Source organism: Cyphomyrmex costatus, unplaced genomic scaffold (assembly GCF_001594065.2).
Source record: "Cyphomyrmex costatus isolate MS0001 unplaced genomic scaffold, Ccosl1.0 scaffold639, whole genome shotgun sequence".
Classification (NCBI taxonomy): domain Eukaryota; kingdom Metazoa; phylum Arthropoda; class Insecta; order Hymenoptera; family Formicidae; genus Cyphomyrmex; species Cyphomyrmex costatus.
In genome coordinates this window covers 1,325,070-1,339,463 of record NW_017280199.1, presented here as the reverse complement: position 1 = coordinate 1,339,463, position 14,394 = coordinate 1,325,070, and the positions used below count along the sequence as shown (strand labels likewise).

General features: G+C 34.5%; 3 protein-coding genes across 6 annotated transcripts; 1 reads left to right on the top strand and 2 right to left on the bottom strand.

The window, feature by feature from the left end:
- Positions 1–3,371: 3,371 nt before the first annotated feature.
- Positions 3,372–7,137, bottom strand: Snx6 (sorting nexin 6). 3 transcript variants are annotated; one of them, XM_018547398.1, is made up of 11 exons: positions 6,998–7,137; positions 6,813–6,863; positions 6,426–6,641; positions 5,986–6,107; positions 5,747–5,883; positions 5,350–5,657; positions 5,084–5,266; positions 4,839–4,856; positions 4,118–4,181; positions 3,822–3,907; positions 3,372–3,743 (listed from the first exon to the last, which is right to left on the bottom strand). In XM_018547398.1, the coding sequence occupies exons 1-11, from the start codon at positions 7,001–7,003 to the stop codon at positions 3,693–3,695; spliced, it is 1,242 nt and encodes a 413-aa protein (XP_018402900.1). In that variant the 5' UTR covers positions 7,004–7,137; the 3' UTR covers positions 3,372–3,692. The 3 variants fall into 3 exon arrangements, with proteins under 3 accessions (XP_018402900.1, XP_018402899.1, XP_018402901.1); XM_018547397.1 differs by lacking the exon at positions 6,998–7,137 and having other exon boundaries at positions 6,813–6,991; XM_018547399.1 differs by lacking the exons at positions 4,839–4,856; positions 6,998–7,137 and having other exon boundaries at positions 6,813–6,991.
- A 701-nt stretch (positions 7,138–7,838) lies between these two features.
- Positions 7,839–10,805, top strand: eEF1gamma (elongation factor 1-gamma). Its single transcript, XM_018547471.1, has 8 exons — positions 7,839–7,923; positions 8,051–8,200; positions 8,713–8,776; positions 8,877–9,019; positions 9,328–9,630; positions 9,706–10,032; positions 10,117–10,269; positions 10,518–10,805. The coding sequence occupies exons 1-8, from the start codon at positions 7,912–7,914 to the stop codon at positions 10,671–10,673; spliced, it is 1,308 nt and encodes a 435-aa protein (XP_018402973.1). The 5' UTR covers positions 7,839–7,911; the 3' UTR covers positions 10,674–10,805.
- A 912-nt stretch (positions 10,806–11,717) lies between these two features.
- Positions 11,718–13,158, bottom strand: mRpL49 (mitochondrial ribosomal protein L49). 2 transcript variants are annotated; one of them, XM_018547472.1, is made up of 3 exons: positions 12,720–13,158; positions 12,152–12,335; positions 11,718–12,040 (listed from the first exon to the last, which is right to left on the bottom strand). In XM_018547472.1, the coding sequence occupies exons 1-3, from the start codon at positions 12,813–12,815 to the stop codon at positions 11,766–11,768; spliced, it is 555 nt and encodes a 184-aa protein (XP_018402974.1). In that variant the 5' UTR covers positions 12,816–13,158; the 3' UTR covers positions 11,718–11,765. The 2 variants fall into 2 exon arrangements, with proteins under 2 accessions (XP_018402974.1, XP_018402975.1); XM_018547473.1 differs by lacking the exon at positions 12,720–13,158 and adding an exon at positions 12,556–12,705.
- Positions 13,159–14,394: the final 1,236 nt, after the last annotated feature.

Here is a 14,394-nt window from a genome sequence, read left to right as displayed (position 1 = left end):
GCTTGAAGACTGACGTTGGTTGCGATAAAACTAAATATCGCATATCTAATAGCACTGAAAAAATAAAATTTAGTTGAAATATTAATGAGAGGTAGGGGTGAGCTACACAGCGTGTTCGCAAAAGTCGAATATACAATCAATTTGCATGTATTCGAGCGTGATTAAATATACCCGCGAATATATACACGAAACATTTGTTCTCGAATGAGCAAATCTTAATGTAGAATCGTGCGGAATGGAAGCGGTAGATGAAAACGCGGATAACACGCGATGTATATCGAGAGATCCAGTAAAATACGATGGGACCACGGGCTCATTTTTCATCGATTTTTTTTTCAGGTTTACCTGCTTGCGTAAATAAATACCAGCGTAGATGCAAATAGACGATTTCTAAAATTCCATTTCATTCTCGATTACTTGGATATTAAATGGAGTCGGGTTCCCATGGCGTGACGGCTAATGAAACTTTGAAACGACTTGAACCAAGCGTTTACCAGTGGCGTCTTGGTACACCTGACAGGCATCCGAGTACCTAAGGGGCATTCGTGTCTCTTGACACATGACAGACACTGCGACGAGTTGTTGGAGGTCTTAAAAGTTTAGCCGGATTTAAAATTCTACGCAATGTGCTGACTATAATTTGGAATCTTATTCTCAAAAATATCGCATACGAAAATGAAAAGAAAATCTTTAATAATATAGTAATGTATTTCTTAAGACTGTGTTAGGCCTGATTTCACCAGTGTGAGATATGTTAATTATAATCTCGAGTTACTTTATTGTCTACTTTTTTCTAAAAGTCTTGGAATTAGAATAAGATAAAAAGTAAATTGAATCAAGATTAAAGTTAATCTTACATTGGTGAAACCGGGTCTCTAAGAGTGAAATTTTACTCCTAAAGATCGAAAAGTGAGCCACTCTTTTCAAGATTGACTCAATTTTCATTCTTTAGAGTGAAATTTCACTCTAAAGAATTTAGAGAGCATACTATAGTATTTTCCTTCTTTTCTTATGCGATATTTTTCAAGAATACCGCTCCAGCGTTTTCCCATTTTGATCAAATCTCAATTCCAACGAAAATATCATATCGTATTTTTTGATGAGTAGTTATTGCAAAGCATTTGAAACTGATCTATATACATACAATACTTTAGGTCGAAATATAGGTTCAAAGATAATTTAAACTTTTTCTGTGTGATTCAAACGACAAGTTAAGTGTATATGAGTTTCTATAAATTTTTATATCACAAAACGGTTTTTTTGTGATACACGTGTAATAAAGATAATGGAATAAATATACACGGAATTGAGTTCGCGCTTATTCCATTGATAAATGGAATAGAATCACGGGAACTTCGGATACATTCATCGACGTGTTTTTGTTCGCGAAACGTTCGCGATTTGCGAATTTAATCGTCACACACATTTTTCACAGCATAGAGTATGAGTAACGATTGTAAAATGAAAGAGCCACTCTCTCCTTCCTGTCACGCGTGTTTCAGCGGATATTACCCGTGAAAAATTCATCATACACGACGAACGAGCGTAATCGATTAGTGAATATTCGTACATCAAAGTTCGTTGAACAGTGAGAATCAATAATCATTCGCCGTGTGATTAGCAGCATTCTCAATAATCAGTCACGTTTGAATACCGCATAAATACTATAAATATTCTTGAATAAACACCTCTGGAACTAGTGTCAGAATTTGACTAATAATAATATGCAAAATAAAGCCAAATTAAAGAAATTGACTAGACCGGACTCATTATTTCCTACACATAGAAAACAAAATTGGAGCTATCGCTGTGTTTAACAAAATTGTGGAAGTATATGCAACACATATTCCGAAAATCTATAAATTACTCTTAGAACTTGACTTTGAAACGCGTTAAATCATTAGAAAAAAAATCGAGACTTTTAAGCAATTTCGAAAACAAAGGCGAAATTGTGTGGCGTATTTTTTTAGAAAACCTCTTCCTGTTGCTAAGATATTAAAATATTTTAATTTCAAATTAAAAATTGGAAATTCCACATCAATAGCCAAAGATAACGATAAACAACAAATTACTAGTTGATTTTATAAAATAACTCGTTTTCATAGATATAGAGCAGAATCATCCGTGTCTTTTAACAATTTTTTTAGAATTTTGAAACACTATACATTATAAATGTATAGATTGATTGTCTAATTATCTATAATATAATTTACTTATCAAAACTTGTTAAAATTGCTCGCATTCACTACGAGACATAGATGATACTATTAAACTAAAATTGCATATATTAGTTATTGTTTTCGAAAGTATACGTTCGATTTATCGTATACATGTAATTCGATAAAAACAGGCGGTGAAAACAAGGCATGAAAAGAGCGAGACGTTTTTCAGTAACTTTTGCGTACCAACGATATTTTCTATTACGTCGTCTTTACTGTTCGTTAAGATTATTAACTTTACGATGTAACGATACCAAATTAAGATTGGCGTACGATAAACGGGATACGACGTTGTCCGCATCGCAGCGCGTTTATCTGCACTCACTCATAGGATATTCATAGGATCTACTGACATTAAAGATAAGACGATAATGTACGGTACATTATACGGTGGATTTCGAATTAATTCTTAAAGAATTAAACGATAAACTCTTGCAACTTAATGAATTTCTCAGTATATGTCTGCAATCATGTATTATAGAAAAGAAAATGATTCGATTCAATAAAAACTTATGAAAATACTCCTGTGTACATTATTTATCTCCAACAATTCTCACTTGACCTGCATAAAATAGACTTTTCTTTTTTTAATTTATGAAAAAGGAATGGTTTAACTATTCGACACGATTTGCACGACAAATAAAAATGGATATGAAATGTATAAAAAAAGAGTATGAAAATACAGATGTGGCTTTACAACGCTACGATGAAAAGTATAATTGCACTTTATTATAAATTGTTTCAAGGTCCCCTTTATCATTGCTGCATTGTTTCGTTTCCTAATTCTAAAACGAACGCATTTATGAATAATTATTTGTCAGACTAGCGTATCGTTATAAAAATTTGGAAAGTTTATATATGAAAATCTAATCGTTTATATTAACTTTAATCATCCTGAACTTTCATACTAGCAATCCCTCCTTCACAAAATTGTCCTAAACTTAAGCAATATAGTAATAACATGCTCGTATGGATATATTCTTATTTATACATATATGTATATATATATATATCTCTTCTGTATATATATATTTAATATAGAGAACCTTACTTTTTATATATATATATATGTAACAGGCTCTTAATTTGAAGCTGCAAAGGGACTTGATATATATAACACTTAATTCACTTTTATAATACAAATGTGCGTTACTTCTCCATAATACATGTTTTATCCAAACTTTCATAAAACTGCAATTTCTTACTATCTAGTAAGCAAAACCAATAGTAGCACTTACATAGCATTTTACAGCTCAATGATAGCAAATGTCAGATTTTCAAAGTCACTTTGCAGCTTAAATACAATACTTTATTTCCAAAGCACGATAGAGCTAGTAAAATTTGGATAACAAAAAATATATAGTATTTTACAGTACCGTTTCATTATATTATTAATCTTAAATAAATTGTTATCTGCATACAGGATGCACAGTGTATGCACAAAGATTTGTCCATGGCAACGCTAAAACTAGATCACTCTTCCCGAAGTACGGATAAACATTTCTTGAGCAATTCTGCATGAGACTGCGAACATAATGTATATATTTTTTATGTGTTGCAAAGTTTGAGCATAATTTAAGAAAATAAGAACATTACACTCACTTTAGCATGTTTTATTTCCAGTTCTGTTAGCTCAATGAGATTCTTCTTAAATGCAGCTACTCGCCTAGTTTTGAAATCCATTAATTCTAAAAAAATATTATTACAAGCATTTTAGTAACAATGTCTCACTTGGAAAATAATCAATATCATTCTGTAAATTATGTGACAAACATTGCACAATTAAAAAAAAAATAGAAATAATGTTAATTTCTCTTAATCTATTTATCTAATACAAAATGATATTGAGGGCACAATTTTTAAGTAAATAATATATAATTGTACCTATTTTTACATACCTTCTTTTCCCTTATCAGACATCTGTTCAAATTTCTCACATGCTTCAGTTTGTGCTTGTTCCGCCTTAATTGATAAAAACAAATTTACAATATTAAAATATTAAATACACACATTTTTATTTAAAACTTTCAATGCGATTATATAACAAAATATTCATCAGCAAAATTCATATCATTTCTACCATAAAGTGTTATCAGACCATAAATTATCTAAATTATCAAGACAATACTGCATGCAACCGTCATTCATGCACAATATTTCTGATAACTTCCGTGCTGCAGCAACTATTATAACTTGTGCCAATTTTCTAGTTCAATAAATGTAATAGCTTCATAAACATATATATATATATTTTTTTTACATATTAATTATGTAAATATATCTGAGTATAATAAAAAAAAAAGTAGAAATCTTGCAACAAGTATTTTTAGTTATATTTTTTCCAGCAAAGAAATTATAAAATTATCTTACTGTATTTTAAAACCCCATAAATATAAAATTCATAATATAATAACATAATATACTAACATAAAATTCTCAGTTTCTTTTATTTATAAAAAAAAAAACAAGATAATTTATATATGAAAAAGTTACTAAATGTTAATTTTAATTAATCGTTTTGATAATCCATTCATTTGATAAAAATATTGGCAATAAGATCTAATGCTTTTTAAGCACTACAACGAAAAATATATGTAGGACACAAACAACATGACACACCTCAGCAACCTCCAGTGCCTTGAAAAGCAAGAAAAATTGAAGTTCTGATTAGATGCTACTCATGACTACAAACCATTTCTAGTATCTAATAATTGCAGTTTCAATTTAGCCGCCAGAGATTAATTTAATTAAATATTCATTTGTATTTATTTCCCGTACCCTAAATTTTTGTATAGTATTTTATTATGACAAATTAGCCGAGGATATTATATAAATTCGAGAATTACAGAAAAATGTGCACTTACTGCATGAACATCTTTGTTTTTGGCACGAGCTTTCTCAAGAGCACGATTCGCAGATTCATACTCATGTAAAGCTTTCAATCTTCTGAAAAGAAGTCTCTTAGCTGCGGCTGTATCTCTCATATAATAACGAAGAGTATCTGATAATTTTAAATCTTCATCCGATGCTACCCGTCCTTCAACTTTCTGCAAAAACAAAAGTATTTTTATAATAGATTTAATTTAACTGAAATAAAAATTTTAAAAAATATTCAGAAATGTGTTCTCACTCGTAACTTCTCGAAAGTTTCGGCAATTTTAGTTAAAAATCTCTCGAGTTTTCCAGTATCTGTTGTAGCTAGTTGTAAAAGATTAGTGGAAATTCTTATATATGAATCTGCTACATCTTTGTGTTTAGATGTTTGACGATCAGCTAATCTCGTAGCTTCTTTTAAATTATGATGGTAAGTTTGAAGAAATGTCATTTCTTGATCAAAGAAGTCATTCACATCCTTTACTGTAGCTGACAAGTAATATTCGTCGGTGGTTTTGGAAAATGACTTCACCAAACCACCAAACATTTCCATTTTATTCTTTCCTGTAAAAATGAACAAAACAGTTTATAAGCATCTTAATTTCTATGTATTGCAATGTTATGCAATGTTATGCAAAATGTAGAAACATTACCTCGTACACAAAGATCTTGATCATACTCTAAAAAGACCCTCAAATTATGATCATTCCGAAAAACTGGGTGATGTGCCAACCTAGTCAAGAACATTTCGTGCATAGCAACAGTTTTTTTGAATGTGGCTAAGTATTCTCTGCAAAGTCACAAAACGTAATAAAATTAAATCTTATCCAACCTAAATATATATAAATATATTAATATATAACCTATATAAATCACATACAGAAACACTCACGCTTCTAGTTCTTGTTTCATTTTATTGAATTCTTCACGTGTCATATTTCCTTCACCTTCACCAAGTTTTTGTAATTTCTCACGAGATGCATCAAAGTCTGGCCTTGGTGGACATGGTGGAATCTGTTATAATATAGTTTTAGTTAAAATATCAGTTAATTTTTGGCATTTGAGTGCCAAAAAGAGCACAATCATTTTTATATTAAAAAAATGTCACTGAGCATAATAGAGATTTCCCTATTTTGTGTCAAACATTATTTCAATAATGACTACCCAAATCTTGATAGTATTGCCATAGAAACAAGATGCTTCGATATAACAGCTCTATTGCTAATATAAGTCTAGCACTTTTTACATAAATTTCTGTGATTGTGTCTGGCATTCAAATAGCAAGATATCCATCGATATCAGAATTACAATATCAGAAGATTCCACACATACAATATAACCAGCATACTCTTCATTTTCTTCAAATCGATCATGGAGCCACACAAATTCTTCGTGTTGCCTCACAACTAGATTGTCTGGTTTTTGGAATTCTGGTAGGGTTGTTTTCGTATGTACAGTAAACTTGACTTTGTCTTTCTCGCTGAGAGCGTCTGAGATGTCTACCTGCAGGGACTTATCCGAGAGGTCTATGGTATCAGCATGGATTGTCTGAAAAAGTCCCATCAACAGATATAACGGCGTCTAGTTATTACCGAGAATGCGATAACAAAAGAGGGGAAGACAGAGAGGGCGTACAGAATAATCGCGATAATACGCGTGTTATCAAGCGGAAAACAATAGAAGCAAAGGATGTGATAAAGAGAGAAACGTTATAAATACCTTCTTAGGAGGAACGCTATTTAAAATGTCAGTGGTGTCACATATTCCGTCCTGTAACATTTTTCACGTATTAGAGAGCGCAAAACACATTCGAAGGAGAAGTACACTTTGCAGATAATTCGTGCCGACGTTTCACGTCAAACAAGCAGACCGCTAGTCACCGATTGATAATAGGTTCCACCTACCATCATGGCGTCGACTGGCGTCGTCCCGTTGACACACAGTGGTTAACAGCAACTCGATTAATAGGATCGTCTCGTTAAATAACGTATGTTCAACTGTCGCGCAGAGAGCGAATAACGATAAACGGAGCAAGCCGACTAGACTGTTTCAAATAACCTTCGACACGTTAGATTAAATGACGGACAACCTGTCAAAATATTAACTGTCAAAACGAACGTCTCTAGTGGACACGGGGGTGAATTAAATCAAAATATGGCGTCTCTACCGCTAAATTTAAATAATTTTGTCCGATTATATATGTGTGTATGTATATATATATTATATATATTAAAGAGAGAGAGAGATTGCTGTCATATTATTTTGCTTTTGGATTATATTTTTTAAGCTAAAAATGAAACTTTGAAAATACAAATTCAAACTGGAAAGTATTTCCTATCACATGATATAATAGTTTTTTAAATAATGTTCGGAACTTTGCGTTAACTTCTTTGTAAGAAAAACAAAAAGAAGTGCCGGACAAAATAACAGTTACAAAAATATTTCGCGATACATATATCGTAAACACTAGCAGTCGATACTTATTTATAAAGTCTGTTTGTCCAATAACTTTGCAGAAGTGACCAATCATTTAGTTTTGACGACAGACGTGATTGAACATTTCCAATGGACTAATCGGCCGATTAAAGTTAATCGGAGTTGATGAAAGTGGTCCTTATTGCACCAGTTCATCAGACAGTGCAGGAATAAAGAACAGACGCGTTCAAACTGAAAGTGCCTAACTTCAGGTTCAGGCGTGAGGGCGCAACCAGTCGCGAGTATATTGCTCACCTGGTGACGTACTTCGCGCAAATGCGCGTTTGTTCAAGTAGGGCGATCTTTACCGGTCTACTACTTCCTCTTCTCGTGACTTGATACAATGGCGTCCGGAGTAAGTAGCTTTCACGAGGTTTTTCACCGGTTGACATCCGCGCCGTGAAGCGCCAACGCCGGCGTCGGATTGTCAGAAAACAAAGCCCACACAATGCGTTATCCGCCCCACTGTGAATTTCTTTCAGATTCTTTACACGTATCCGGAAAATTTCCGAGCCTACAAGGCCTTGGTAGCAGCTCAATTCTCTGGCACCCAGATTAAAATTGCCGATGACTTCGTTTTTGGCGAGACTAACAAGAGCGAAGCGTTTCTGAAGAAGTTTCCATTGGGAAAGGTAAGCCGATTCACTCGTGTTATTTTTGTTAGGCTTTCGTACAAATTTTTTTTTTAGTTTGTATACACAGTGTAAAATTAACATGCTTTTTCTCGTCACATATGACGAGACGGAGAAAATATTTTATTAATACTGGTACTTTTGGTTTATAACAAATTATCGTTAAATATTCAGGTAACGTTTCTTTATTTAATATTCTAATTGTTTTCGTATTTAAAACATTCTAATATACAAAACTTTTGCGATTCATATGGTTAGAATTGGCGCACATGTTCTTATAGGAATATTCAATCGTGTATAATAAATTTGTGTAATATAATATATACAAATAGAATAATAAGATGATTAATTTTTTTTATATCGGAAACAAGAAAAAATGAGTGAGAAAAAAAAGAAGAGTAGGAAAGAAGGATGGGGATAGGGACAGAAAATTTTTTCATCATCAGCTGCTATCTATATACATTGTAATATATAATAATAGGACATATTTTCCAACATGTAAAATTTTTAAGGTCCCAGCATTTGAAACCCGCGATGGAAAATATATTACAGAAAGCAATGCAATTGCTTATTATGGTAAGATTTCCTTAAAAAAATTATTTGTATATATTTTTCCCTAATATATATCTGTTTATTTATGTATATATATATATATATACATATACTATATTTATAGTGGCTAATGATCAATTGAGAGGAAAAACTGAGATTGAACGTGCATTGGTTATTCAATGGCTAGGATTCGCTGATTCTGAAATTCTTCCTGCCAGCTGTGCTTGGGTGTTTCCTTTACTTGGAATAATGCCATATCATAAACAGGTATTATTATAAATTTTTTATTTATTATATCACTCTTATTCATATTTATTTATTTTAACTATACATCCTCCTTCAAAGGCAAAATTGGCGCAACATAGCCATTTTTTGTAACTCAAAGAGGTAGATTAAACTTTATGGATATAATATTTATACAAAAAGCATAAGCGTTTAAGAAGCATATGCTTTTATAATACTACATATACATATATATATATTTATTCATATATATTTATTATTTGATACATGCTCGTAAAGTTATGATATAAAATACTAACATTTGTTAATTAAATTTATGTTCTTTTATTTAGACTGTGGAGCATGCTAAAGAAGATATATTTAAAGTGTTAACTGCTTTGAACTCTCATTTGCTTACACGAACTTACTTAGTGGGAGAACGATTGACTTTGGCGGATATCTGTGTAGCTATGACATTGCTACACTTGTATCAATATATTCTTGAGCCAGAACTACGTAAACCTTACCAGAATGTAAATCGTTGGTTCCAAACGGTCATTTATCAACCTGAATCCATTGCTGTAATTGGTGCCTTTAAATTGGCGGATAAAACTATTGAGTATGATCCTAAGAAATTTGCAGAAACTCTAGGAAAGGTTAGTATAACAATAAAGATAGGTAATTGCAAAAATAAGATTAATATATAGTAAATTATTATTTTATACACACAGAGTTCAAAAAAAGAAAAGAAAGAGAAAGAGTCTAAAAAGGAAACTAAAGAAACTAAGGAGTCTAAGAAAGAAAGTAAAGTTGTAACAGATAAGATTACAGCAGTAGAAGATGAAGCTGACGCAACGGAGGAGGCTTTAGCTGCCGAGCCAAAAAAGAAGAATCCCTTTGCTTCGATGCCTAAAAGCTCATTCGACCTTGAAGATTTCAAACGATTTTACTCCAATGAAGATGAATCTAAATCGATTCCTTATTTCTGGCAAAAGTTTGATCCAGAAAATTATAGTATTTGGCTTAGCGAATATAAGTACAATAATGAATTAACGAAGGTATATAGATACTTGAAAGTAATTAAAAAATTGAAAAGTATCTTACAATTAGTCATTAACATGCGTGCTTTTGTGTTGATGTAGGTTTTCATGTCCTGCAATTTAATCAGTGGTATGTACCAACGATTAGATTCATTGAGAAAAGGTGCATTTGCTAGTTGCTGTATATTCGGAGAAGATAATGATAATACGATCAGTGGCATTTGGGTCTGGCGAGGACAAGATCTTGTTTTCGCAGTAAGTGTACCAGTACTTAAATGGGATTTATTTTCTTCTTACGTTAGGCCTCTGGGACCCTATTCTTGAAAAATATCGCATACGAAAATCTAAGGAAATACTATAACATACGTTACGTATACTATAGTATTTCCCTACTTTTTCGTATGTGATATTTTTCAAGAATAAGGCCTTAGTGTGCTGTCATGCTACACTCGTGTTCAGCTGACATATTTGTGGTAAAACGTAAATGTTTTTTTTTTCTCTAGCTGAGTCCAGATTGGCAAGTGGATTTCGAATCTTATAGTTGGACAAAACTTGATGCATCTAAAGAAGAAACAAAGACATTGGTCGAGCAATATTTTAGTTGGGTTGGCACAGACAAAGAGGGACGCAAATTCAATCAAGGAAAAGTTTTCAAGTAAAATCTTGCATCAAATAAGGAGACAAAATAAAGACAGAAAAATCTATTCGAATAAAATAAATTTAAAGAAATGATAAAATATCAGAAAAAATTTACATACGCCCTTTAAAAACCCTGTATTAAAGATAATCACCTGAGATCTCTTTGCCTAAATACATGTTCCTTTCTCTCTATCTTAATATGAAATTTCTTGTATACATAGACATACACTGTTTTATATTATATGTATTTTTAGTTTTCAAAATGTATACAAGATTTTATCTTGTATGTACGTGTGCATGTACATATATGTGTACGCACATACAATATAACATATAAAAGTAAGATTTATGTATCATCTAAAAAGTTTTAAGAAATTATTTATTTTTATCTCGATACGATATTTTTTATTATTTTTTATTTATATCTGCCATTCTTGATTGATTGATACAAACTGTTGGTTCAAATTGAATGAATCTTGAATAAGAAAAGATACGTATATGTATGAGTAGAGAAAGCATCCATATTTTACACTCTACGTTAAGTTTACAAAAAATGTAATAATTTTATTACGAAAGACCGTTTCATATATATGTATGTATTTGTGATGTGTATATATATATATATATACACACACACATACATTATGTATACATACATATAGATTTGTTGCAGTGATTTAATTTGAAATACTACATTCATATGAAATACTACATCTTGATTTTGATATTTGTATAATATTTATATTGAGAATTGAAGATTGTTACATATGCAATATATATGTACTTAACACATACTTAATACATTTTAAAAAGATGTATGGATAATTTCTTGAGTATTGATATAAGCATGTATTTTCACAGAAATAAATTGGATATTGTTAAAGTCCTAAAATAATGCTTCCTATTTTCCAATAAGTAAAAATATTTGCATATTGACAAATGAAGAATATGAGATACGACTTCTTAATTGAACAAGAGTTACAAATCACTTGCAAGATATTAGGATAATTTTACAAGACAATAGTGAATATACAATAACAATTTTGTAACAAAAATTTGGTATTTATTGTATATTTACAAGGTACAATTTGTTATGAAAACCAATGTGATTTTTAAAAACCTTTTGTATTCATCCATTCTTTAATACAATTAACGTAGTCACCTTTAATTTTAATTGTACCTGCAAATTCGTGTATCTGGCTAGCAATTTTTTTCCTTGTATGTTCTTCTACATGTTGTTTTAAATCACGTTCCAAATCCCATATATTTCCTTGAATTTTAGTTATTTTTGTAACTCTTTTAGTTCCTCTAGGATTTCTATACAAATATACAGACTGCATGTGATTCTTTGAACGTTCTATGAAGTAAGCATTATCTGTAGGCGAAGCTGTTAAATTAAAAGAAAAAATACATTAGTCTGAAATAGCACTTTGGTTCACATATTTTTGATGCAAAAAAATGAAACACGTAAATGAAATATATTTGATAATTTTCATACCAGATGCTGGTTTATAGCCAGATGGAAATTCATTATTTTCAGCTGGTTTAGGTATAATTTTGGGTCCAAATAAACGCTCTACATATTTCCACTCGTTTTCATCTTTGGTAATGTCGTAATCTGTGTAATCTTCAGGTGTTGTATATTTGGAAGATGATTTGTAACTAGCCCATCTGTGTTGAATCTGAAAATAATGACAAAAATATGATTTGTGGAAAACTTGACATTTCTTATCATAACAATCAGCTCTGTCGTTATCAAGTTGAATTTTGTATTATTAGGTAAGAAACATCAAAAAAATTTGCATTTTCACTCAAGCATAAAAATTATACAATTGTAAAAGTAAATAACAATAACATGTAATCACTTCATTTAAGATTCACCGATACTATTAAACAACTCACATAATTGTAACAGGAAATCTTGAAAGAATTGAGTCGAAAATTACCAACAAAGTCGACGACCATACAAAAGATGCTTAAACGAAATTGTTTCAATTATCCCGAGATAACGAAGGAAAGGCCGTAAAGAATTGCGTTAAACTCATCTGGAGGAACCTAACACGTACCTGAGAGACTCGCGTCGTCGTGACGCAGTTTAACAACTGTACAGAATTCGAGACCGCGACGAGGTTACCGCGTGCGAAAACCCGAAGGGCGGCCATTTTGAAAACTATAGTAAATAAGGGTCGGCGCCGTCAGCGGCCATTGAGATGAGCACTGTACGGCCGAGACGGGCGCGGACGCGTCCTCTCTCTCTCTCTCGTCTTAACTCGTCTTAACTCGTCAGCGCTCGTCAGCACTCGTCACTACGGCCGAGTTGAGCCGAGTCTAGACTATATGGAGGTCTGGACCAGGACCGCGGCGAGTCTCGTATCGCGGGCAACCGCGTGCCAACTCGCGGCGCTATCGTGACATTAATTTTTTTTCGTTCGGTATCAGGCCCGCGGGCCATTAGGCCACTACTGCCGTCGACGGCGACGAGCGACGAGGTAGGTGAACGTGGTCGTGCTGGCTCGCCAGCGCCAGCCAGCGCTCGCCACGCTACGAGTTACGGGTATTATAGAATCTGGGCTCCGTAAAGTACTCTGTAACGCCTGTAATAACCTGTAACGCGGGGGTCAGTTAGCGCGCACGTACCGTAGCATTTCCCGAGTGGTAGAGCCGCGGAGGCGGGGCGGCGCGAGGTGACGCGACGCGGCGGGATAAAGTGAAGTGAAGAGCGATTAGCAAAGTGAAGTGAGGTGTGAACACGTAACTGGTGGCCGTCGTTGTCGCTACTCTCCCGGTAGCCGGCGTCGCGACGACGTCCCCGACGGTGCTTCTTCCACCTCGCATCGTTTCGAGAGTCGGCGCGACCGCTCGGTGTCCTACCATCTCGAGACCGGACCGGGAGTGGCGAGACCAGGTGAAAAACCTAGTGGAAAAAGCAGCGAGAACCCGCAGAGCGCAGGGGTGCGATCGCGACCAAGCGGAGCAAGTAACGCCTTGTTATCGCGAACGGACTATGCTCCTGGGACGAGTCGTTCGCCACGGCCGTCAGGTGGCGGTAGCCGGAAAACAGTGGGACGGCGCATAGACACCCTACAACGGGACTGTTCTTTCCACGGGGATTGTTGTTCGCGTTTCATCGCGATCATCACGGACCTACGGCAGGATTTTCAGTCCCCAAGGTGAGTACCGTCGTCGGGGTCGCGAGGGGGCCTGTGATCGATCGCCGCTTCGGCTCCACCGCGTCACGCTACCGTCCCGAAAGTTCGAGTCGAGCTCCGACCTTTTGTTTATTCGTAGCGATTTTTTTCGTAACCATTTCTCGCGACGATTTCACGGCCTTCCCGCAAAGTCCCGAGCCGATTTCTCGGTTCGATAGTTAGCATGTGGCGCGCGCTTTCTCGCAAGCGCGAAATTGTCGCGAACGGCTTAACGGGAGCCGAGATATCGCACGAAATATTTCAGTCGTGCGAGAGCGGCTCCGAGTCAGCCGAGTGTCGAGCGCTGAGCGCTGAGCGCACCGAGCGAGGCGCTCCGTGCATCCGTGTGTTAACGCAAAGTTTGTCACGTAATTTTTCTGGTCGCCAGGGCCGCATCTAGCAACCCCGCTATTCACTCTACTAGGTATCCTCTGCCGTCTCCGACTCGACGCTGCGCCGCGCGTCGTGCAGCCACTTTTCTAGCTCCCTGTTGCCCTTCCGTCGATCTCTCTCTCTCTCTCTCTCTCTCTCTCTCTCTCTCTCTCTCTCTCTC

Coding starts and splice junctions, on each gene's coding strand:
- Snx6 (XM_018547397.1), bottom strand. CDS start 6,872: ATGTTACAGGACGGAATATGTGACACCACTGACATTTTAAATAGCGTT. Junction 6,642..6,812: donor ATAGCGTTCCTCCTAAGAAG/GTATTTATAACG, acceptor GGACTTTTTCAG/ACAATCCATGCTGATACCAT. Junction 5,267..5,349: donor AAACTTTCGAGAAGTTACGA/GTGAGAACACAT, acceptor TTGTTTTTGCAG/AAAGTTGAAGGACGGGTAGC.
- eEF1gamma (XM_018547471.1), top strand. Junction 8,201..8,712: donor AGAAGTTTCCATTGGGAAAG/GTAAGCCGATTC, acceptor AAAATTTTTAAG/GTCCCAGCATTTGAAACCCG. Junction 10,033..10,116: donor ACAATAATGAATTAACGAAG/GTATATAGATAC, acceptor GTGTTGATGTAG/GTTTTCATGTCCTGCAATTT.
- mRpL49 (XM_018547472.1), bottom strand. CDS start 12,815: ATGGCCGCCCTTCGGGTTTTCGCACGCGGTAACCTCGTCGCGGTCTCG. Junction 12,336..12,719: donor CGACGACGCGAGTCTCTCAG/GTACGTGTTAGG, acceptor CATTATTTTCAG/ATTCAACACAGATGGGCTAG. Junction 12,041..12,151: donor TGGCTATAAACCAGCATCTG/GTATGAAAATTA, acceptor TTAATTTAACAG/CTTCGCCTACAGATAATGCT.